The 24,280-nt window shown below is 43.9% G+C and overlaps 1 protein-coding gene across 1 annotated transcript in view; it reads right to left on the minus strand.

Annotated features, from left to right (window-relative positions):
* slc25a36a (solute carrier family 25 member 36a) overlaps positions 1 to 6,582 on the minus strand; it is a 51,998-nt gene extending 45,416 nt beyond the window's left edge. Inside the window, 1 exon segment of the mRNA XM_052018126.1 lies at positions 6,268 to 6,582. Coding sequence (XP_051874086.1) covers positions 6,268 to 6,308 — 41 coding nt within the window. The 5' untranslated portion in view covers positions 6,309 to 6,582.
* Between the last annotated feature and the right edge of the window lie 17,698 nt (positions 6,583 to 24,280).

Consider the following 24,280-nt stretch of genomic DNA (forward strand, 5'->3'; position numbering starts at 1 on the left):
CATTCAATGCCGTTTTTCTACTGTAAATATCCAAATAATGTTCTTTCCCAAATACTGACCTAATGCTTGCTGTTAATTTTCTGCTCTCCTCAGATATTGCCTTCAGTGTTTCCTTCAATTGCAAGTTATCAGCTGGAGCTTAGGTCATTAGAGGTCAAGAAAGAACATTAATTGGCATTCAAAGTTACACCAAAGCACAAGTGTACTAAGGTGGTAGTGTCGTTAGGCCTACTGCTTTTGAGGAAAATGTTTCACTTTTGAGCAAGTCTGAAGGAAAATGAAAATTGTACAGGTCAACAAACTCTACTTCTGACTCCCATGTTCTAACACATTAAGCTTTATTTGATAGAATTAGCTCGGTACCTATCTATTATTTATCCATTACAAATATCAGTAGAGCTCCCAAACACTACTACTAGCAGATATTCTGCCAATACAAAATGAGTTGGGATAAAATTTTATTTACTAGTTTGGCAAAAAGACTGCAGATACTACTAAAGTGGTGACAACATTCATTATTCACACCTAGTTTTTTTTTGCTAAATTTATTAGAGTGGAACTTCAACCAACATCTTGAAATTATAAACTCTCTATACTGTAATGGTAATCTAAACCAATAAGCTTTACTGCAGGGTCACCTTACTACTATAGTGCCAAATGACCCGGGGAAATGCTTTAAATGGAAACAATCTGGAAGTGTGTCAATGAGCATAGTTGAAAACAAAAATTCCATTGAGGTTTTACATATACAGAGGTCAAAAAAGTTTATATTTCCAATGTAGACACTAAGTAATCTGGGGAAATGAATAAGATGTAAATTCATAATTCTTCTCAAAGCACAAAGAAAGATACATGGAGCATTATCATCAAGTGAATGTCAATAAATCCAAATTGCCTACATGTATTACTATAAATTATATTCACAGTCCATTAGTATATAATATTTCTTTCTTCCTCCATTTTTACACACGATAGAACTGTGGATTGCTGATAGACTACAATTATGGAGCATTTGTAACAGATTAAAAAAAAGTTTTTTTAAAAACTTATTTTTGGGATGCAGGCATCACTAGCAAGGCCAATATATATTGCCCACCCCTAAATATACTTGTGAAGATGGTGGTGACCCTCTTTCTTGAACCATTGCAGACCTTTTGCAGAAAGTACATCCACAATACTGCAAGGAGTTGTAAGATTTGTATCTGGGATGAAGGAATGGCAAAACATTTCCAGAAATTTGTTGCCAAGCACAAGCTCCATTTTCTCCTCAAATTTACTGAAAGAGAAACAAATTTCTCCACTATTCTACACTACCTTTTCAAAGTTGTAACATTTGGTTTACTTATTATACCATTGGAGGTCATTCAGCCCATTGGGTCCATGCCAGCTCTGAGAAGGGCAATCCCATCAGTGCCATTCCCTTTTCCTTATTTCCCTACAACCAATTCTCTCTCATACGCCTATCAACTCCCTTCTGGTTCTTTTGCCAGGTAATGTACAGTAGCCAAGTAATCTATCGACACATGGAAACATAGAAAAACTACAGCATAATTCAGGCCTTTCTGCCCACAAAACTGTGCCGAACATGTCCCTAACCTAGAAATTACTAGGCTTACCCATAGCCCTCTATTTTATTCAGCTCCATGTACCTATCTAACAGTCTCTTGAAAGACCCTATCGTATCTGCCTCCACCACCGTTTCCGGCAGCCCATTCCATGCACTCACCACTCTGAGTAAAAAAACTTACCCCGACATCTCCTCTATATCTACCTCCCAGCACCTTAAACCTATGTCCTCTTGCAGCCACCATTTCAGCCCTGGGGAAAAGCCTCTGATTATCTACCCGATCAATACCTCTCATCATCTTATACACCTCTATTAGGTCCCCCCCATCCTCCGTCTCTCCAAGGAGAAAAGGCCGAGTTCCCTCAGCCTGCTTTCATAAGGCATGCTCTGCACTATACATCACTTCCTTATACAACTGGAATACTCATTACTTAAAACACAGTAGTCCAATTAATTCTGGATTTTTCTATCAATTATCTCGAAACATGTTTCAACCAAAACTTTAGTTATTCTAAAAACAATGGGTCAAAACCGAAAAGAAAACTGGCCCTGTTTATTTAGTCAAAGATATTCATTTCTAACAAGCATGTGATTTTTCCTGAAAGCACTATAATACCAGTCTTTAGGATGTGGAAAGAAAGTAGCAGAAACCCACTTGTTACATGCAAATTCCAGATAGATACACTGAGGTCAGGATCGAACAAGGGTCCCTGTAGCTACGAGGCATCAGCAACAACTGCTATGCCACCAAGCCAACACAACACTGGCATCTACCCAAACACTATGGAAAATTGCCCAGATAAGTCCTATCCAGAAAAAAAACAGGAAAAATCCAATCCAGCTAACTCATCATCCACAAAGTGATGGTGAGGATGTCATTGATAGTTTATCAAGTGGCAATTATGAGTACAGGCCCTGCCCTGATTATGAATGCCTGACTTATGGACACTCCGTACAAATGAACGAGCATTTGGGAGACCGGTGAGATGGATTAGTTGGCTGTTACAGGCATCTTCTGATGGCGAGGATGGGGCACTTGTGTGTGCCTTCTCTCCCCACTCCACCCCGAGCTTCAACAATCAGAGGCCAAGTCAAGCTGAGGAGAGGTCGGAGTGCTGAGGAGACTCACTCACTGAGTTAGTGAGGCTGGTGAGCAGCTGCTCTTCCCATGCCTGCTCGCTCTCCTCTCACAGCCATTTCTGTGAACCTCTCCCACACACAGTTCATTTCTGACTTATGAAAATTTTCATGTTATAAACAGTTCTCAGGAATGAAACCAAGGACTGCCTGTAACCTGCTCATCAATGCCCAGACTGGGTTTCACCAGAGTTCCAGGCACCGGAAGAGCCTTAATCCAAACATGGGCCAAAGAGTGACTAGACTGGACATCAATGTAGCATTTGTTGGGAGTGTGATAAATCAAACCAACATTTGACCAAAGTGAATCCCCAGGTGACGGTGGTCCCATGACCCTGCTGCTTGAGTCCTCCTTTACTGATAACAGTCATGGACTCAGTAAATATTTTTTAAGTAGCTTCAGCAAGGCTCAAGGACAGCTTCCATCCTACTGTTATGACTATTGAACAATTCCCTAGTATGATAAAATGGACTCTTGACCTCAATCTACCTCATTAAAACCTTGCACCTTATTGTCTGCTTGCACCGCACTCTCTGTAGCTGTTATACTTTATTCTTCATTCTGTTATTATTTTACCTTGTACCTCAAACTGTGTAATGAACTGATCTGTATGAACAGTATGCAAGACAAGTTTTACCACTGTACCTCAGTACATGTGACAATAATAAACTGATTCTAATTCCAAGAGATTACAATGCATTTTGTAAATGGCATTCACAGTAGTTGGAGGGAATGAATACTTAGGGTGATGGATGAAGGGCCAATCAAGCCTGTCGTGCTTTGAGAAACAAAGGTCTGCAGATGCTGGAATCTAGATGAAAAACATGATGATGCTGGAGGAACTCAGCAGGCCAGGCAGTATCTGTGGTGAAAAGCAGGTGGTCAACGTTTCGGGTCAAGACCCTTCAGAAACGTTGACCACCTGTTTTTCTCCACAGATGCTGCCTGGCCTGCTGAGTTCCTCCAGCATCATCGTGTTGTTGTGCTTTGAGTCTTGTTGGACCTGAACTCATCCACTGGGCAGCATTTCACCACTCTCCTCTCTTCTACACTGCAACGTTGGAAAGGCTTTGGAGTGTCAGGAGAATTGCTTGCCACTGGATACCCAACCCTCAAGCTGCTCTTGTACTTTTTGTACTTATCTAGTTGGTTTAGTTGAATTTGTGGTCAATGCTGACCCCAAGGCATTGCTGGTTGGGAGCTCAGCAATGGCAATGTCACTAAACATTAAGATTAACTATTGGAGATGGTTGTTGGCTGGTACCTGTGTGGCATAATCATTACTTTCCACTTATCAGACCATACCAAGACGTTGTCTTGGTCTTGCTGCATGCAGCCATGGGCCGTTTCATTTGCTGAAGGTTGTTATGCAACCGAACAATGTGCATCCATCAGGAAATATTCCCATTTTCCCAAACCAGCCCTTATGATGGAAGGCCAGTCATAGGTGAAGCAGCTGAAGTTGGGTCGAGGACACTGCCCAGAGGAGTTCCCATAGTGATGTCCTCAGGTAAGATGATTGATTTCCAACAACCACAACCATCTTCTTTAGTGTAAAGTAAGACTCAACCATTTTTAGCACTTTCCCATGTTGCTAGCTGCTTTGATTTTACTACGCACAGTTAAATGCTGCCTTGATGTCCAGGCCAGTTACTTTCACCTTTCCTTGAATTTAGGTCCATGATACATGTTATGCATGTCTGAAGCTGAGTGAAGCTCAAACTGGGTATTATTGTAGTTATTCATAAGTGCCACTTGATAGCTATGTCAATGACAGCTTCCACCACTTTCTGATGAGACAAGACCAATTAGGCAGTAATTAGCTGGATCGGATCTGTCCCCGTTTTATGGACAGGATATACCTAGGCAATTTTCCCCCTTGTTGGGTAGATGCCACTGTTGTAACTGTACTGAAACAGCTTTGCTACAAGCTGAACTTGTTCTAAAGTCTTGAGTACCATAGCTGAGACATTATCTTGATCAGCATACAAAAATGTGGTTTGGGGCACCTATATTTATCAAGAACAGAGATTAAATACTATCCATTACACTTGCTGTCAAATCTGCAAAGATAAAGGTGACAACATGATCGACAAATTACAATGAATGGTTAGAATCACCAACATTATGATAACTGACAAAGCAAACTACAGCAAAATCTCAGGTAATAGTTAAGGTGCTCAGAATTTTAAGAAAGTAATTTTAATTTTTCTCAATCATAAGCATTGGGGCACACAAGGTCAGTGGCTATTGCATGTTACATTAGCTACAACTATTACAGTTGTTACAAAACTTCTGTTCTTCCCAAATCTTTCCTCACTGTCAAATAATGCCCCTCATTGTACAAGAATGTTATTACTAACTAGTGCTAATGCACAAGCTTTACCCCAATCTAATCTTTATGATAGGATGAATATTCAGGATCAGCTTTCACCACTGTATACAGATTTCATTACACCCTATGAAAACAGACTTCATCACTCTTCCATCCTGGAAAATTAGAGACACAAGAAACTGCAGATGGTGGAATATGGAGCAAAAAAAACAAACTGCTGGAGGAACTTAGCGGGTCAAGCAGCATCTATAGAGGGAAATGGACAGTTAGACATTTCAGGTCAAGACCCTTCATATGGGCTCAGTGGTCCAGATGAAGGCTTTTGAGCTGAAACATTGACTGTCCATTTCCCTCTACAGATGCTACCCGACCCACTGAGTTCTTCCAGCACTTGTTTTTTTTTGCTTTAAAATTAGAGAGTGTTCTAATTTCCTAGATGCAGGAACTACAATTTAGCTTGATTTACTGTGAACAACACTGCAACACAGCTGAGAATGGACTGTGCATATCATTTTCTGGGTCAAGTGAACTATTCCAACCATTTGCATTAAATATTGATGGAAACAACTGGATTACTGAAGGAATATCAATCAGACATACAGAGTAACTTGTAGTTTATGGATTTTATGCCTTCAAGTTTCATTCCCTCCAATATGTCGTTTAGTAGCAGCTATATTTCAAATTAAAAGTATGCATAATATAGTTTGTGTGTCACAGAACAGACTTAAAATGAGAAATAATTCTTGAAATCCTGAACTCTTACACCGAACAGGTTTATGGAACCACAGCACAAGGGATCAACCGCAAAGACAAGCAACATAACCACCACAGACAGGCAAATTTTTAAAAAATGGATAAATAAATCGTTTGCTCTGGTGGCACTGGAGCACTGCCCGCCCGTCAGTCAGGCAGGCGGCAGTTCACCGCCGTGCCGTCACCACCCCGAGGCGGCGGCGACGGCCGAGTGTCAGCAAGTCGGCAGGGGCGCCAGGCAAGCCCGCGGATCGAGCGGGGCCTGCACTCCTCGGCGGGCAGAACAACCCCACACAAAAGCATTTCTGACCGGACGCGGGCGATGTATAAATAGATAGACAGATGGCCCCGGATCTCCTGCCTCCGTGCAGACCGAGGCGCAACCCTGATGACCCTCCTCCCCCCCCCTCAGAAAAAAAATCCCCCCCGACAGATAAACCTGAGGCGAGCGGCAAACCTCCCGGCCCAACCTACCCTCCAGCAAACAGATGTATCAAGGGCTCCCTCTGATTCATGGTGAATCATTATTGTCCTGAGCCAGCGGGGCCGCCGCCTTCTCTCTCTTCCCGGGGCCGCTGCTGCCACTGACCGGGAGGGAAGCAGCTACGCACCCACACACACACGATCGCCCTGCTGCTCCGCTGTGATCAATTATTATTAATCTCCAGCACAAGGGCTGCCTGTCTCCTTCTAATAATTTTCTTCTCTCGCTCTCTCCGCCGGCGGTTTCACCCAATCACGCTGGGAGCATTCACTCGACGCGAATGCAGTCACGCTGTTTCCGTCCCCCCCCCCCCCCCGTCGGCGCAGTGCAATGTTGAAATTTTGCCACCGCTCACGCTTGCAACGCGTGGAGAGAGGGTAATATCGCGAGGGACATCGCTGCCGAAAGACAACGCGACCGATTTACGAAAGGTCAGGTCGATCGTCACCGTATTTCACGGAGGGTTTCAAACCTGCAAGGGTCTGTACGGGCGCACAGAGGGGGGAATTAGACCACTCAGCCCCTTCAGTCTGTTGCTCATGCCTGAAACGTACTTCAATTCTGTTTAACTGACTTGCACCATAAAGCTGCATGGACTTGCCTGTCAAAAATACCATCCTGAGGATTTAAATCAGATTGAGAAAGAACCAATGAAAAATTCAGGCAATAAGAAAAGCACCTTTTTGCTGATTAGATATAAAAAGACTATCAAAATGACTACTTGAGGGTGTTTGCCCTGTCTCTGATACTTTTCCTGCACCTGCGTTAATACAAGGTCCATGCCAAGTATAAACCTACCAGCTGACCCTTTGGATAAAGATATTCACAACTTGGAAATATGGATCAGGCCAAGGAGGATTTTGACTCTGACCTAGGGGTGGGGGGTGCAAAGAACCCTGGTCAGGTTTCTGGAGGGATCCTCCAGGGTGACTTCAACACCAGGGTGGGAAAAGGCATGCCCTTTGGCAAGGTGTGATTGGCAAGGGGGGCAGGGCAGGGGTGTGTAGGGAGGGCTAATACCAAGGCAGACCTCCTCATGAAAAATGCTTGGAGTGTGGCCTTATCATAGACACCAAATCATCATCAACTTATCCACTTAAACTTCTAAGGTGATGAACCTTCCATTCAACATCCACAAATCAAGGGTCTCGCTGTGCAACATTACCTTCCAACAAAAAAAGTTCATTGTGAGACCCTGGAAAACATGAACCACTTACAATCTCTCTGGAGTCACTTATCAGCAAAGATATTGATGATGAAATTCACCTTCCCTTTTAGTGCACTACCACAGCTTTTGGCTGACTGAGGGAAAGAGTGCTTGAAGATCAGGATTTCAAGCTTGGCACAAATCTCATGGACTGCTGAGCAGCAGTGATCCCTGCCTTGCTGTATGCTTCTGAGACTTGGACTACCTGCAGCAGCACCTCAAGGCACAGAAATATATCACCAACAAATTCCTCCAAATCCACTGGAAGGATAAGCAAACCAACTTCAATATCATTTCCCAGGTTAACAGCCCCAGCATTGAGGCCCTAATTATACTCAGTTGACACCATTACAAGGCCATGTTGTTTGCATTCCTGACTCCTGATCCCAAAACAGACACTCTATTCCGAGATCTGTCATGGGAAAACATTACCAGGTAGGCAGAGGAGAAGACAAGGATGTCTTCAAAGCCTCCTTGAAATAATGCAGTATCCCCTCACGAATGAGAAGGAGAACTGTGGATGGCGCTGAGAACCTTAGTCCACATGTGGAGAGCACACAGAAGCCCAACATAAACTATGGAAATGCACCAGCTCACAAACTACTCATCCTCTTATGCCATCAGGTACCTCTTGCCCCATTTGTGGTAGAACCTGCAGTTCCCATTTTTATCTCTTCAGTCACCATGAGAATCCACATACTGAAGTGGATCCCGAGGGACTAAGAAGGAAGGAAAGATACTTAACAGATATTTGTATTATTTTGAGAACCAAGTGCTTTCATGGAAATATAGAACAGTACAGCACATGAACAGGGCCTTCAGCCCACAAATGTTGTGGCAAACTAATTAAATGCCAACTAAACTAATCCCTTCTTCCTATACAATGTCCATATCCTTTTAAACACCTCTGTCGTATTTTCCTCCATTACCTCCCCTGGCATTGCATTCCAGGCACTCACCACTCTCTGTGTAAAAAATTTGCCCCACACATCTCCTTTGAACTTACCTCCTCTCAACTTAGATGCATGCCCTCTATTACTAGACTGGGAAAAAGATACCAACTGTCCATCTATGCCTCTTACAATCTTATAAACTTCTATCAGGTCTCCCCTCAGTCTCTGCCGGTCCAGAGAAAACAACCCAAGTAATACCCAAGTAACAACCCAAATAATATTGCAGAGATTATTTGAACTTTGGTTGTGCATTTTTCTGCTCTTAAGCAATGGATTGATAGTTAAATCATAATACCATCTATCCAGAAGGCAAGTGAAATATTGGCATGCTTTAAACTTGTCAATGTTTCAAATACTTTGAATTTTAGATAGAGTTATATGTGTGTGGAAAAAGCCGATTTGTAATGTGGGAATTGTATATTAGATTTGCTCACTGCAGCTGGTCCATATACTAAACGCTCCACACTAAACCTATATATATTCTAGTTTGTCCTCACAGCTATTCACTCTGGAGCGTAATCCTGTGTCCTTGGAACTTGAACTGTCCCATGAGCACAGAGCACACAGTTTCACATTTACAGGGCCTAACCAGGGGAGAGAAAGGCCATCTCAAGCAGCAAGCTAGTACTGCTCTGAATAGCTGGAAAATAATGCCTCCTTCCTCCATAGCCCATCCACATCTGATATATGTAACATATTCACAGATCAGGAAGAATAGTCCTGAATTTCCATTTATATCTAAAGAAAACCCAGCCAAATAATGTAACCTGGAATACTTGCCTCTTTGCAATTTATTTGAATGGTTGCTGATGTTAAGAACACAGAAGTATTTTAACTCTATTTTGTACTTAGACATTATTGAAAGAAGGATATGAACTTTGAGGACAAAAGATTTATCTTCTGGTCGAGGGACATGGGTAAAGGGCAACGTGGACCTATTAAAGATATATACATTCAGAAGAATAATTCATAGTTGTTATTGTTAACTAATTTTCATTTCGTTGTGAAGAAAGAAGACAAAATACCAGCAGCAAAAGGGGACCAAGAAAATATGGTAAAGGGAAGATCAAGTAGATTCAATATAAAAAGCGGCAGGGTAAAAAACAATGGAACATAAGATAGACATACCTCAAGAAAGTGTTGATTTTCTGATATAAATAATTTTCAAAAGGTTCCAAGATTATGAATTGTGCTTTTGACTAGAACACATAATTACTTAACACAGAATAGAAAGAACTGCAGTACTATCAATTGTGAGGAAGTTACTGAAATCTGTCATTGTAAATGGATTGACTGAGTTCTTGGACAAGTAAGAGCTGAACATTGATGTATTTTTGGCTTGCATTCGGTAGGTCATGGGTTTAAGTCAGTTTAATCTTTTGAGGAGGCCACTGTGATGGCCAAGGGAGTGTCTGTGGATATTGTCTGTTTGGATGTCCTGAAGGCACTTGATACCAATTTTACAGGAGAGATGATGAACAAGGATAAGAAGTCGAAGGTGGTTGTTAATTTGGTGGATGTTTTGATGTGGTTGTTAGGTTGTTAATTGGTTATGAGGTCAAAGGCAAATAATGGGAGTAAAATGAACATATTGTAGCGGTTGCTACCGCGGAATAAAACAAGACTCACTCGGAGGATTGCCAAACAGAACTGGTTTATTTTCCCGCCTTGCGCGGGCCCTTTAAGGGAGAAAACTCCCGCCCAAAAAACCAGCAATGATGTAAGTCCTACGTCATCAGGACTTGCCCGCGCGCGGGTTCTCCCCGTCGCTCGGAAAGACGAGGCCCGCCGCCATCTTGGGCCTCGTCGCTCCGACACCGCGCGACCCAACTGCCGAGCCGGTTCGCCCGACTAGACGGTGAGTCGCCACAATATTCTAATTTGTGGAATATGATAAGTCAGTGTTTCCTGGGGAACTGTACTGGGGCCTCACTGTTTCACCATAGACAGTAATGGCATGGGTGAAGAAATAAGGAATTAAATATTCAAGTTTTCAAAGATTTCTGTTATTAAGCAGATGGGAGTAGAAAATTAGAAAGGGATGTGGTCAGATTAAATGGATAAACTAAATTATGACAAAGTTCCAAATATAGATGTTTGAAGTTATCCACTTTGGATCAAAGAAAGATAACTAAGAATGTGCTTCTTAATTGTGAGAGTTTAGAAACAGCAAAGAAATAGAGGTATTCATTTATACAAACCACTGAAATCTGTCACATTATATTGTACTCAGAAGGGATAATTCATTGATTGCAATTATTTTTATTATTCCAAAAATATACTTTATTCATAATAAAAAATATATACAAAGGAAGAAGCAGTGCAAAAACAAAACCTTAACATTCATGGTTGTTACATTCAGCAGTGTAAACTTTAAAAGAGAAAAAAAACAACAAATAAACATAGGACCATTGCCACTTATGTGGCTCCCTGAGGTGATAATCCCTTTCATTGTTTGAGGGCCTTCCCCACCCAAATCCACCCCTCAATGTGCAGTAGCAGAAGGAGCCTAGACTGTGGCCCTTCCCCACAGAGCCTTCGCATTGGCTGCACTGAGCTTCAGTGCGTCCCTCAGCACGTACTCCTGCAGCCTGGACTGTGCCCGTCGGCAACATTCCCTTACAGACATCTCACTGTGCTGGAAGACCAACAAGTTTCAGGCAGACCAAAGGGCATCTTTCACCAAGTTGATAACCTTCCAGTGGCACTTGACATCTGCTTCGGTGTGTCTCCCCAGGAACAGCCCGTAGACCAGAGAGTCCTCTGTCACGCAGCATTTGGGGATGAACTGGGACATGGACCCTTGCATCCTTCTCCACACCCTCTTAGCAAATCCACACTCTGCAAAGGTAATGGATTGCAATTTTTAAATTATTATTACAAAATAAACTTTATTCATCATAAGAAAAAAATTATATACAAGAATAAACAATGCAAACACTTTACATTCGTGTATCGTTCATTCAGTGGTGTTAACTTATTTTTTTTAAACCCATAGCACCGATGCCACTCATGTGGCTCCCTGGGGTGATACCCCAGTCCAATATTCATAAGGTTTAAGGGGCTTCCTCGCCTGACCCTGCCCCTCCGTGTCCGGTAGCGGAAGAACCCTAAACTGTGGTCCTTTCCCCACCGAGCCCTTGTGTTGGCTGCACCCAGCTTCAGTGCGTCCCTCAGCACGTACTCCGGCAGCCTGGAATGTGCCAGTCGGCAGCATTCCCCTACGGACATCTCGCAGTGCTGGGAGACCAACAAGTTTCGGGCAGACCAAAGAGCACCTTTCACTGAGTTGATGACCTTCCAGCAGCAGTTGATGTCCGTCTCCGTGTGTGTCCCGAGAACAGCCCGTAGATCAGAGAGTCCTCTGTTACGCAGCTGCTGGGCATGAACTGTGACAAGGACCCTTGCATCTTTTGCCACACCCTCCTCGCAAACCCACAGCCTGTAAAGAGGTGGGCGACTGTCTCGTCCCCAGCGCAGTCATCCCAGGGGCAGCGCACGTTGGGAATGATGTTCCGACCATGCAGGAAGGATCTGTCTAGGAGGGCCCCTCTCACTGCCAGCCAAGCGAGGTCTTGGTGCTTGTTGGTGAGTTCTGGTGATGAGGCATTCTGCTAGATGGTCTGCTCAGGGAACCACCCCACAGTATCCATTGAGTCCTTCTCCTGCAGCGTCTGCAGGATGTTCTGTGCTGACCACTGCCTGATGGACGTGGTCAAAGGTGTTGGTCTGGAAGAACTTTTCCACAAAGGACAGGTAGTGTGGCAACGTCCAGCTGACTAGGACATTGCGCAGCAACAGGGCCAGGCCCATCCTTCGCAACACCAGGGACAGGTAGAACCTCGGCACGTAGTGACACTTGGTGCCCACGTACTTTAGTTCGCCTGATGCAGCCGCAGACAAAGGTGGTCATCAGGATGAGGATGACGTTGGGGACACTTTTGCCCCCATTGTCCAGGAACTTGTGCATTGTGGCCCATTGGACTCGATCCATCTTGGATCCCCAGATGAACTGGAAGATGGCACGGGTGATTTCCTAGCCAGAGGAGCAGGGGACGGGCCACACCTGCACCAAGTACAGCAGCCCTGAGAGCACGTCACACCTGATGACCACGTTCTGCCCAGTTATTGATAGGGAGCGCCGTTCCCACAGTCCCAGTCTCTGTTTCACCTTCCCAATCCGCTCCAGCCAATTCTTATTACACACCTCAGCCCCTCCGAAACAGACCCCCAGCACCTTCAGGTAGTCAGATCTGACGGTGAAGGGGATGTTGGATCAGTCGGGCCAGTTGCCGAAGAGCATGGCCTCGCTCTTTGCATGGTTAACTCTGGCCCTTGATGCCAACTCAAACTAGTCGCAGGTGCTAATCAATCTGCGAACCGACCTTGGGTCCGGGCAGAAGACGGCGACATCGTCCATGTACAGGGAGGTTTTCACCTGGGTGACCCCACTGCCTGGCAACGTCACCCCTCTGATGCTCTTATCCCTCCTGATGGATTCAGCAAAGAGTTCTATACAGCACACAAACAAGACAGGGGAGAGTGGACAACCCTGCCTGACTCCAGACTTGACTGGGAAGCTATCTGTTTCCCACCCATTGATTTGGACTGCACTACAGATGTCTGTGTGGAGCAGTTGGATCCAATTCCTGATTCCCTCCCCAAAACCCATTTTGGAGAGCATGTCCAACATGTGCGTGTGTGATATCCTGTCGAAGGCCTTCTCCTGGTCCAAGCTGACCAGGCAGGTGTCCATCCCTCTGTCCTGCATGTAGGCGATGGTATCCCTGAGCAGCACAAGGCTGTCAAAGATCTTCCTGCCAAGTACAGCACAGGTTTGGTCCAGGTGGATCACCTTTCCCAGAGCAGACCTGACCCTGTTGGCGATGGCCTTGGACAGGATCTTATAATCCACATTCAACAGTGAGATGGGTCTCCAATTTATGATGTCCTCCCTCTCTCCCTTCTGCTTGTTGATGAGGGTGATGATGCCCTTCCTCATAGATTCTGACATGCTAAGCCAGAAGCACAGTGTTGTACACTTCCAGCAGGTCCGGGCCCATCCAGTCCCACAGAGCCGAGTACAACTCAGTTGGTAAGCCATTGCTTCTGGGAGTTTTATTCGAATCAAAGGAATGAATGGAGCCAGTCAGCTCCTCCAGGCTCAGTGGTTGGTCCAGACTCTCTGGTTTGCAGTCATCTAAGACCTCCATGATAAGAGGACGAAGTTCTGGGAGGCTGTGCCGTCTGTGGCCTTTTTGTCACACAGACTGGCATAGAAGGATCTGCAGATCCTTGATATGTCTGCGAGGATGTTACTGAGCCGTCCTCTTCCTTAAGGCTGTGGATCACAGAACTTCCCCTGTGAACCTTTTGGAAGAAGAAGCGTGAGCACGTCTCATCCTGCTCCATGGAGCGGACCCTGGATCGGAAGATTATCTTGGAGGATTCGGAGGCATAGATAAGATAAGATAAGATATCTTTATTAGTCACATGTACATTGAAACACACAGTGAAATGCATCTTTTGCGTAGAGTGTTCTGGGGGCAGACCGCAAGCGTCGCCACACTTCCGGCGCCAACATAGCATGCCCACAACTTCCTAACCCATACGTCTTTGAAATGTGGGAGGAAACTGGAGCACCTGGAGGAAACCCACGCAGTCACTGGGAGAATGTGCAAACTCCTTATAGACAGCGGCCAGAATTGAACCCGGGTCGCTGGCGCTGTAATAGTGTTATGCTAACTGCTACGCTACCGTGCCTGCCCAGACCTGGGCTTGCCGGCTCTTTGCCTCTCGGAGTTGCTCCCTCACATCCACCCTCCTTGACTACAGAAGGAGAAGTTGCTGCAAGTCTGTTTGGAGTTGACACAATTCCCTCTGACTCTGTCTTGCTCTTTGGACCCCTTTGCGGATGAAGAACCTCATGATGTTCTCCTTTGTCACCTCCCACCAGTGCACAGGGGAGTCAAAGAGGGGTTTCACGGTTCTCCAATCTGCGTAATCCCTCTTTAGTTCTTGAATGCTCTCTGGGGTCAGCAGCTTGACGTTCAACTTCCACGTCCCCCTGCCTACCTTCTGGTCCCCCTGTAAGTGACAGGAGGCTCGAAGGAGATGGTGGTCAGAGAAGAACACCAGCGTGATGCCGGTGGATCTGAGCGTGACTGTCTCCAACATGAAGAAGAAGTCGATCCGGGACCGGGCTGAACTGTCTGATCTCGACCAGGTGGGTTGTGGCTGTGCTCGGCCTGCAGGGGCGCTGAGGGCGTCGTGCAACTTGGCATCTTTAACCGTTTCCATCATGAGTCTGGAGGTGCTGTCCAGTCTGCTGTTGGCACTGCCGGATTGTCCAGCCACATCGATGATGCAGTTGAAATCACCGGCCAGAACGACCAGCTGGGATGCCGCCAGCAGCGGTGGGAGCTGCTGAACGACAGCTAGCTGCTCGCTCTGCACTGGCAAGGCGTACCCGTTAATTAACCGGAGTGGAATGTTACGATACATTACGTCTTCCGTGAGAAGATTCCCACCAACCACCTCTTTGACTTTGGTGAGTGAGAAGTTGCCTCCCTGCAGCAGAATCCCCAGGACGGAAGCGCGTCAATCATTGCCCCCCCCCCAACCACACCGACAACCCATGGGACCACCATCGCGACCACCTCCAATAGTTGTGGAGGTGCTGCAGCCTGCACTCTTGAAGGAAAGTCACATCCGCCTTGACCGTGGCAACAAAGTGCAAGGTGTTAACACATTGTGCAGTGCGCTTCACACCGAGATGCCAGTTTTATCTCCATGGCTATTTTGTTCAGTACCGATCACACCGTCCATTATCATTCATCCAGGGCCCTCATGTCCACAGCTTTGGTGAACTGCATCCCCGATTCTGGGGTCAGATATTGGGAGTGGTCTCCCCCGGGTGTGGGGTCCCTTGTGGCGAGGCTGGTGGTGTCGCTGGGGGGAGATTCATCTGTGCTCCTTTTCTCTGGTGATCCAGTTCCCTTCATCACCCGGTGCTGGGGTGCAAGAGGAGTTAGACTGGTTTTCCAATCAGCATTAGGATCCACCTCTGCGTCAGCAGGTTAAGCTCTCATCAGGTAGCCACTTGATCGCAAAGAATCCTCATTGTTTTTCCTTCAATGTCTGTGTCCACAGAGATCCACTATGAATTGGTACCCACAGATACTACATTTGCTCTTAGCCAAAAGGCCCAGAAGAAATTTTTATATCAAAATAAACTTTATCCATAATAAAAGACAAACTATATGCAATTATAAAACAGTGCAAGCCTTTACATTCTTGTACTGATCATTCATTAGTGTTACCTTTTTATATAAAAAACAGCACCGATGCCACACGTGTGGCTCCCTGGGGGCTACCCAATCCCATATTTACAATATCTAGGGGCTTTCCCGCCTGACCCCGCCCCTCCCTCTCCAGTGGCAGAAGAACCCTAAACTGTAGTCCTTCCCCACTGAGCCTTTGCACTGGCTGTACCCAGCTTCAGTGCGTCCCTCAGCACGTACTCCTGCAGCCTGGAACATGCCAGTCGGCAGCATTCCCCCACGGACATCTCACAGTGCTGGGAGCCCAACAAGTTTCGGGTCGACCAAAGGGCGTCTTTCACCGAGTTGATGACCTTCCAGCAGCAGTTGATGTCCATCTCCGTGTGTGTTCCCGGGAACAGCCCGTAGATCAGAGAATCCTCTGTTACGCAGCTGCTGGGGATAAACTGTGACAAGGACCCTTGCATCTTTCGCCACACCCTCCTTGCAAACTCGCAGCCCGCAAAGAGGTGGGCGACCATCTCGTCCCCAGCACTGTCCTCACGGGGGCAGCACACTGGGAGTGAGGTTCCGACCATACAGGAAGGATCTGACTGGGAGGGCCCCTCTCACAGCCATCCAAGCGAGGTATTGGTACTTGTTGGTGAGTTCTGGCGATGAGGCATTCTGCCAGATGGTCTGGACAGTCTGCTCAGGGAACCACCCCACAGTATCCATTGAGTCCTTCTCCTGTAGTGTCTGCAGGATATTCTGTGCTGACCACTGCCTGATGGACTTGTGGTCAAAGGTGTTGGTCTGGAAGAACTTTTCCACAAAGGACAGGTAGTGTGACAGCGTCCAGCTGACTGGGACGTTGTGTGGCCACGGGGCCAGGCCTATCCTTTGCAACAGCAGAGACAGGTAGAACCTCGGTATGTAGTGACACTTGGTGCCCACGTACTTTGGTTCCACGCACAGCCTGATGCAGCCACAGACGAAGGTGGTCATCAGGATGAGGGCGACATTGGGGACACCTTTACCCCCATTGTCCAGGGACTTGTGCATGGTGACCCGTCAGACCCGCTCCATCTTGGATCCCCAGATGAACCGGAAGACGGCACAGGTGATTTCCAAGCCAGAGGAGCGAGGAACAGGCCACACCTGCGCCAAGTACGAATCCATGAGGAAGGTCATCATTACCCTCATCTACAAGCAGAAGGGGGAGAGGGGGGACATCAGAAATTGGAGACCCATCTCACTATTGAATGTGGATTATAAGATCCTGTCCAAGGCCATCGCCAACAGGGTCAACTCTGCTCTGGGGCAGATGATCCACCTGGACCAAACCTGTGCTGTACCTGGCAGGAAGATAGCCTTGTGCTGCTCAGGGATACCATCGCCTATGTGCAGGACAGAGGGGTGAACACCTGCCTGGTCAGCTTGGACCAGGAGAAGGCCTTCGACAGGATATCACACACGCACATGTTGGATGTGCTCTCCAAAATGGGCTTTGGGGAGGGAATCAGGAATTGGATCCAACTGCTCTACACAGACATCTGTAGTGCAGTCCAAATCAATGGGTGGGAAACAGACAGCTTCCCCATCAAGTCTGGAGTTAGGCAGGGCTGCCCTCTCTCCCCTGTCTTGTTTATGTGTTGTATAGAACCCTTTGCCGAATCCATCAGGAAGGACGAGAGCATCAGAGGGGTGACGTTGCCAGGCAGTGGAGGCACCCAGGTGAAAACCTCCCTGTACATGGACGATGTCGCCGTCTTCTGCTCGGACCCAAGGTCAGTTCGCAGATTGATCAGCATCTGCGACTAGTTTGAGTTGGCATCAAGGGCCAGAGTTAACCACGCGAAGAGCGAGGCCATGCTCTTTGGCAACTGGCCCAACCGATCCAACGTCCCCTTCACCATCAGCCTGACTACCTGAAGGTGCTGGGGATCTGGTTCGGAGGGGCCAGGGCGTGCAACAAAAATTGGCGGGAGCGGATTGGGAAGGTGAAACAGAGACTGGGACTGTGGGAACGGCGCTCCCTATCGATAACTGGGAAGAACTTGGTCGTCAGGTGTGAGGTGCTCTCAGGGCCAAAAGGCCCAGAAGCAAGAAGAGAAATGCAAACCAAAAACGAGTAAGCACTGCTTTAGTCATTTAGAGGTTTGGCTGGTTACAGGTGGAGTATCACATTACACCTAAGAAAAGAAGTAAAGCCCTCCCACCAAATAAATGTTTCCGTGATTAGTACCAGGGTTTGTATTTCTATAATACCTTTAACACAGTTAAGTGACCTGAGGTGTTGTATCAGAACATAATCAAACGGCATTTTTGATTATGTAAATAGTTAACAAATCAGAGGACTAAAACGTGGACAGGAGGTTCAGAGACAGGTTTGGAGAGGGAATTATCAAGTTTTGGACTTTGGAAACAGAAGGCAGGACGCTGATGATGGAATGATTAAAAGCGGAATGTGCAAAAGCCCAGAACTAGGCAATCCTAGATACCTTGATATAATTAATCCTCAGATAATGTAGGAAATTGAGGCAAAAATAGGCTATTCAGCCCCCTGTACCTGCTCTGTCATTCAATAACATCATGACTGATCTTTTTTCTCAGTGTCACCTTCCTACATTAACCCCATATGCAGTGATTCACTTAACATCTTAAGATCTATTGATCTTTTTCTTAAATGTTCTCAGCACTAAGTTTCCACTGTCCTTTTGTGCAAAGAATTCCAAAATTCACTACCATCCGTGTGAAGGAATTTCCTCTCATATGACCAATGCCATATTTTGGGACTATGACCTTTGGTTGTAGATACCCTTGTCAAGAGAAATAGTATGGCAACCCTGTCAAGACCCTTAAAAATGTTGAATGTTTCAATGAGATCACTTCTCATTCTTCTAAACTTAATGCAGGCCTGCCACAGATAACCTCTCATATACAACAAGGCCCTCCATTTGAGAAATCAATCCAGTGAATCTTTGCTGCCCCCCCCCCCCTCAATTGTTAGGGATTTGTCCTCAGGAAGGATATCCAGAATTGTCACCTGGGCCCTATGTCCATGGCATAAGATACCTCTACTCTTGCAGTGAAGACCACAATACATTTTGCCTTCCTACATACTTCTTGTACCTGCAATACAACTTCAAATAATTCATATGCAAGAACACGCAGATTCCTCTCAATACCAACACCTTCAAATTCTCACCATTTTAAAATATCCTATCCTTCTAATTTTTTTCAGCAAAGCAGATGACTGTATATTTTTCCACTTTATATTCCATTTCCTGTGGTCTTGCCTATTTACTTAATCCCCCAGTATCTCCCTAAAGCCTCTCTCAACCCTTATAGAGTTTTAAATGGTCATAGGGACAGGGAGAACAGAGGCTTTGGAAGGACTTGAAAGGAGAGAGAATATTAAAATTAAGTCATTAGTTAGTTGTACTGCAATGTAAGGCAGAGAACACATAGATAATAGGTCAATAGGGCTTAATGTGAGTTAGGACAGTGGCAGAAAAATTTTGGATGACTTTCAGACATTGGAAGATGGGAGGTCAGCCAGAAATGCATTGGAATAATTATTTAGATAACAAAGCTTTCAGTGACAGCTGAGCAGAGAATGACAATATGGAGTTAGAAACTGGCAGTTTCAGTAACAGTGTCGATAAAGCAAATAAGCTCATTTCAGATCCATGGTAAGAGGAGATGAATGAAATCTGAAATACCAGGAAACGAGAGAGAGAGAAAACTCTTGGATGTTTGGTGTTCAGTTACTGAAACTAAAGAAAGTCCCGGACTACCTTGCATGAGCTGTGAAAAATGGGACGCTGGCACTTATTAACAAACATGGAGGACTGAATCTGTCAATTCACTCCACGACTAGCCTCCAGGGCATAATCCTTCCAAGATTCCCCACATTAAATCTAATTCAAACCCAAGGCCCCATAGATTGCAATGGAGATTAGAGCACTAAAATCTAGTAGGCAAACTGAAAATTGATTTACTTTTTAAAAAATAATGTTGTGGTTTAACTTAATAATTTAAATTATTTACATGTTTTTAATTCACTATATTTAAAAACTGTTCCGGTGATGGGTTCCAGGTAAATGCTGATGTAGGCAATGATTCTGAACAGACATCTGGACCATTGCAATTCAGTGCTTTGTCTTTGATATCAGCCACAAACTCTAAAACCTAACCATCACCTTCATTGCTCTTGTGGGAGCTATCCGAAGCTGAAGCATATTGTTTGCAACCTTGGCGCTGTATATCGCCCTGAAATGACCTTTTTTGCTTTATCAACACTGTTACATCATACATTTACCACCCCCTTTTAGCCAGAAGCATTATCGCTTGTGTCATTTCAATCTCTCAAACCTGTTACACCCTCTTTTTCTTCAACTTTAAACTTGTTTCATTCCTAAATGTAATTGAAAATCTTATTTCTGACAATGGTCCTCAATTTTGATCTACTTCATTCGCAAACTTAATGAAAAGGAATGCTTTCAAACATACTGTAATCCTTCATGTCATCGGACTTCAAATGGAGCAGCCATAAGGTTGGTCAGAACTGTAAAAGGATTCTCAAGGAGCAAGTGTCACGTCAATGTTAAAACTCAGCTTGGTGTAACTTGGCCAATTTCTTCCTGAAGTACAGAACAACTCTACACACTACCACAGGGCATACACCTGCAGGATACTTAATGAAGAGATGATTAGGAACACACTGGAAACTTGCTTAATGAAATTGTTTCTAAAGTCAAACAGAAACAGTTGAACCAAATATGTCACTATAACACTTCTAGCTCACACAGATAGAGGTAGGAACCATAATGGAGATTTGTAGAACCAAACAGTATTTGGTTGAAATTGTTGAATCAGAAAAGTTAATGTAGATCATATGATCTTTGCTGGAAATGAACCAAAAAATGATGGTTAACTACTTGATCATGAAGTTGTGTCCAATTGGATCTTGTGTAAACTTTAGGTTATGAATTACCAAATCCAACTGTGTCTTATGAAGTAGAAACCTTCTCTGAGTTCAGATCTAATGTCCAGTTTTAGTCAGCATGTACATGAAGGAATGAATGGTTTCCTTCTGAGTTGTACATTTCAATGATTCTATGTTAAAGTGTATTTCTTGAAACAATTTATCCAATTAAAAAGTAAATCAGCCTTTGGGAATGTTGGAGATGTGCATGTAAGAGCATCTGTGAGAATTATATCAGCCAAATGATTTAGCAAAGGGAACAGATTTTTAAATCTTATTCACCACCCCTAAAATAATATTACTTGATTTTGGGAGTACAGATAAACTCCTGAGGGTGTAGAACATAAGCCTACAAATTTGGCACTGAATTCAATAGAACTGTTAAAGTGCAATGTTAGTACTGGTGAAAGGGTATAGTTACATTATGATTAGTTGACATAAGTAATTTATATTATATAGGATAACATAGAAATTGTATCAAGTGAAATGTTGGCACAAAACATGCACTGATGTAAGATTTTCAGCAGATTACTTGTTGATCTCTGGAGTTATTAATTATTCCACAACTAACTGTAATTTCTAACATGTGGGGTGTCAGATCATTTAATCATTATACATTCCACCTTGAATAAACCCATTGGTAAATGTTACAGCTCATGGTGCAGTATTAGGAGACTGATTCTGTCTGCATGAAATGGTCTTGAGCTAGCACAGGTGTTATAGTGCTTTAATTGGTCTCTAAGGTTCAAGACTGGAGAAATTAATGTCAGCTCAAGTTCTTTTGTCACCATTGATAGAAAATTAGGTGAGAATAGGGTTAGGAGTACCTCAGGTGTCTTATATTTAGATGGCATCTTTACTTACATTTGTCATGCATTAAGAAAAAAAAATTGAATGAAATAACAAAAGATGCCAATTTTTTTTAGAACTCTCTACTAGCATGAGTTAATGAGATACAGTTTAACCATTATGTGACTGACTGACGAAGTATACGAGCTGGTCAATTGACTGACCAATAATATTAACGAAAGACCCAGACTGTGCTGAAGGCTGCATTTTATCATCCTACAGCCAATAGTACAAGTAAAAGTATTCCAAGGAAATTCAGTGAAGAGTTACTGAAGGATAGGCTGCAAACATCGAACAGCCTCAGGGAACAGGAATGACATGTAGAAATTGGCGTCAAGTATCAAACACAATTTAGATGCGTCAAATGTATTGATTGTGCAGAAGGAAAGATCAACAAAAAAGAACTTGGAGTAGTTTGAGTTTGCAGGGGATAGGACCTTGATGAGGATTTCAAAAGTGGAATAGATTTGATGGAGTTGGTACAGGAGATAAGATTACAGAGATGGAAGCAGGCACATAAATAGTAATTGGAGAGCTTGAGGTTGAACAGATGCTGATGTTGCAATAACAACAGAAAATATTGGAAATACCCAGTCAGTCAGGCAGCATCTGTGTGAGAGAGAAATAGTGTTAACATTTAAGCTCAATGGCCTTTCATCAGAACTAACTCAGTAAAAGATTAACTCTGTTATCAGCATCTTCAGATTTATTTCAGATTTCCAGCATTGGTTGCTAAAGTTGAAAGCTGCCTGATTCAGTCTGAAGCACTGGCCAAGAAGAAGGGTAGAATGTGGTGTTGATGATAGCTTCTCAGTATTTAGCTGTGGAAAGTTAAGAGTCTTCCAAAACTACTTGGTCAAGCTGCTAAATGGGACAGAAGCAGTGAATAGGCTAAGGGAGATGGTAGTGCCAAGGCACAAGGCCACTTATAGGCAATGACAAGGGGCTAAGGATGGTTCTTTGCAGCACACCAGTGACCATAATCACTGAAAAGGGAAGCTGTTGGTAGAGCTTCTCCAATTATAATTGGACAGGGAAAAGAATATTCCCATGCAACTGGATAACAGGGAAGCAATGCTGGAGAAGGAGAATATAGTTGACCACCTAAAACAGGAAAGATAAAAGTAAATGAGGAAATTAAGGAATAGTCAATGAGGCAGCATGATGATGATTGCTTAAAATTTAATAACATAATAAGGTTCACATTTCTGTAGAGGAGCTGCTACATATTTGAGTTAATTAAATTAGTGGTTTTCAAAATAATTACATTTCCGAGATTGAAACTGCAGGAATTCACTTAACCACAGCAGCCATGATAAGTTGCTAAAATGAATATACTTTTATTACTACCTCATTTATCTTGCAATCAAAGATCAAATGTTTGAAAATCTGTACAGTTCTAAAAAATGTCTTGGTCTAATAATTTTTTTAGAAACCCATGTAAAACTTCCTGATGGCTTTTTAGGTACATATCTATTATTAGGTTAGCCAGACTAAGAAGACGCTCCCTTTAGCTCCAGGTCTGTGCACAATTGCTGATCTTAATTGGCAAGGGCAATATGATTGAATTTAGTGCCAAGAACAATTAAAAGCATTTGTAAAGACGGTCATAATGTCTCCGATACAGATTTTTTTGCAATGGGATCTAAGTTCAGGCAGAGATTAGTACACCCTTAACAGCTTTTCATTTATGAATAGTAAGATCTCCCGGGCAACACTATATTGTAAAAATCACCTGGTGATTTCCACAGGCAGTGAAGTAACATGGAAAGATGTATGTGAGTAAACTGGTTAGGAATGTTGATTTTTATCGTGAGTTACATGTTTCTCCTGTTTCATGAATCAACACATCATGATACCTCCTTTCAACATTTGTGGCAACTTGTTTATTGTCTCCATGTGTAAATTGATGAGAAGTAAAATATGGACGTCTTTAGAAAGGCAAAAAATGATTTGATTAAGCTTCTGATATCTTGCTATTTTATGATGAAGACAGATCTCATCTTCCAAAGAGTTACTTTTATTCAGACTTAGCATTAGTTTTAAAATCAATTGAGCAGAATATTGCCGGAAACAGTGGAATGTATTTCGGTGGGATACAAAGGATTGCCACATCAGGCTCAAGATTTCTGAAACTTCTGTTAACAGATTAGAAGGTTTTCCTGGAGAGAGAAAGATAGACATAGAAAATAACAAAAAGTAAGTAAGTGATTTGATTAAAATGGGTTTCAGCCATGATGATCTTTCAGAAAGTTTACTGGGAAATCCCAGCAACTCTGACATATGTGGCTCTAACTCTTGCAGGAAAGGTGGGGTCATGCATTTCACTTTAAAGGAGGAAATCACAAGGCCGTACTTCTCTTGCCTTAATGCTCAATGAGTCATTCCTGCTTTATCCACCCCTTCCCTCTACCCATAGCTTCTTGCCCCTTTAGAGCAGACGAAAAGTATCAAATTAGCAAAAGCAATAAGTAAAAAACTGCAGGTGCTCGGAATCTGAATAGGTCATCAACCTGAAATGTTAACTGTTTCTCTCTACAAAAAAAATGGCAAAAATGACCTGCTGAGCATTTCTAGTGTTTTCATTTTTAATTTCTAATTGACTAAACCTATTCTCAAATATGGAGACACAAGAGTCTGCATTTGCTGGAATGTGGAGCAAAAATCAAACTAATGGATGAACTCAGCAGGTCTGGATGTGTGAAGGGTCTTGACCTGAAACATCAACTGTCCATTTCC

This window comes from Pristis pectinata, chromosome 6 (assembly GCF_009764475.1).
Source record: "Pristis pectinata isolate sPriPec2 chromosome 6, sPriPec2.1.pri, whole genome shotgun sequence".
Classification (NCBI taxonomy): Eukaryota; Metazoa; Chordata; class Chondrichthyes; order Rhinopristiformes; family Pristidae; genus Pristis; species Pristis pectinata.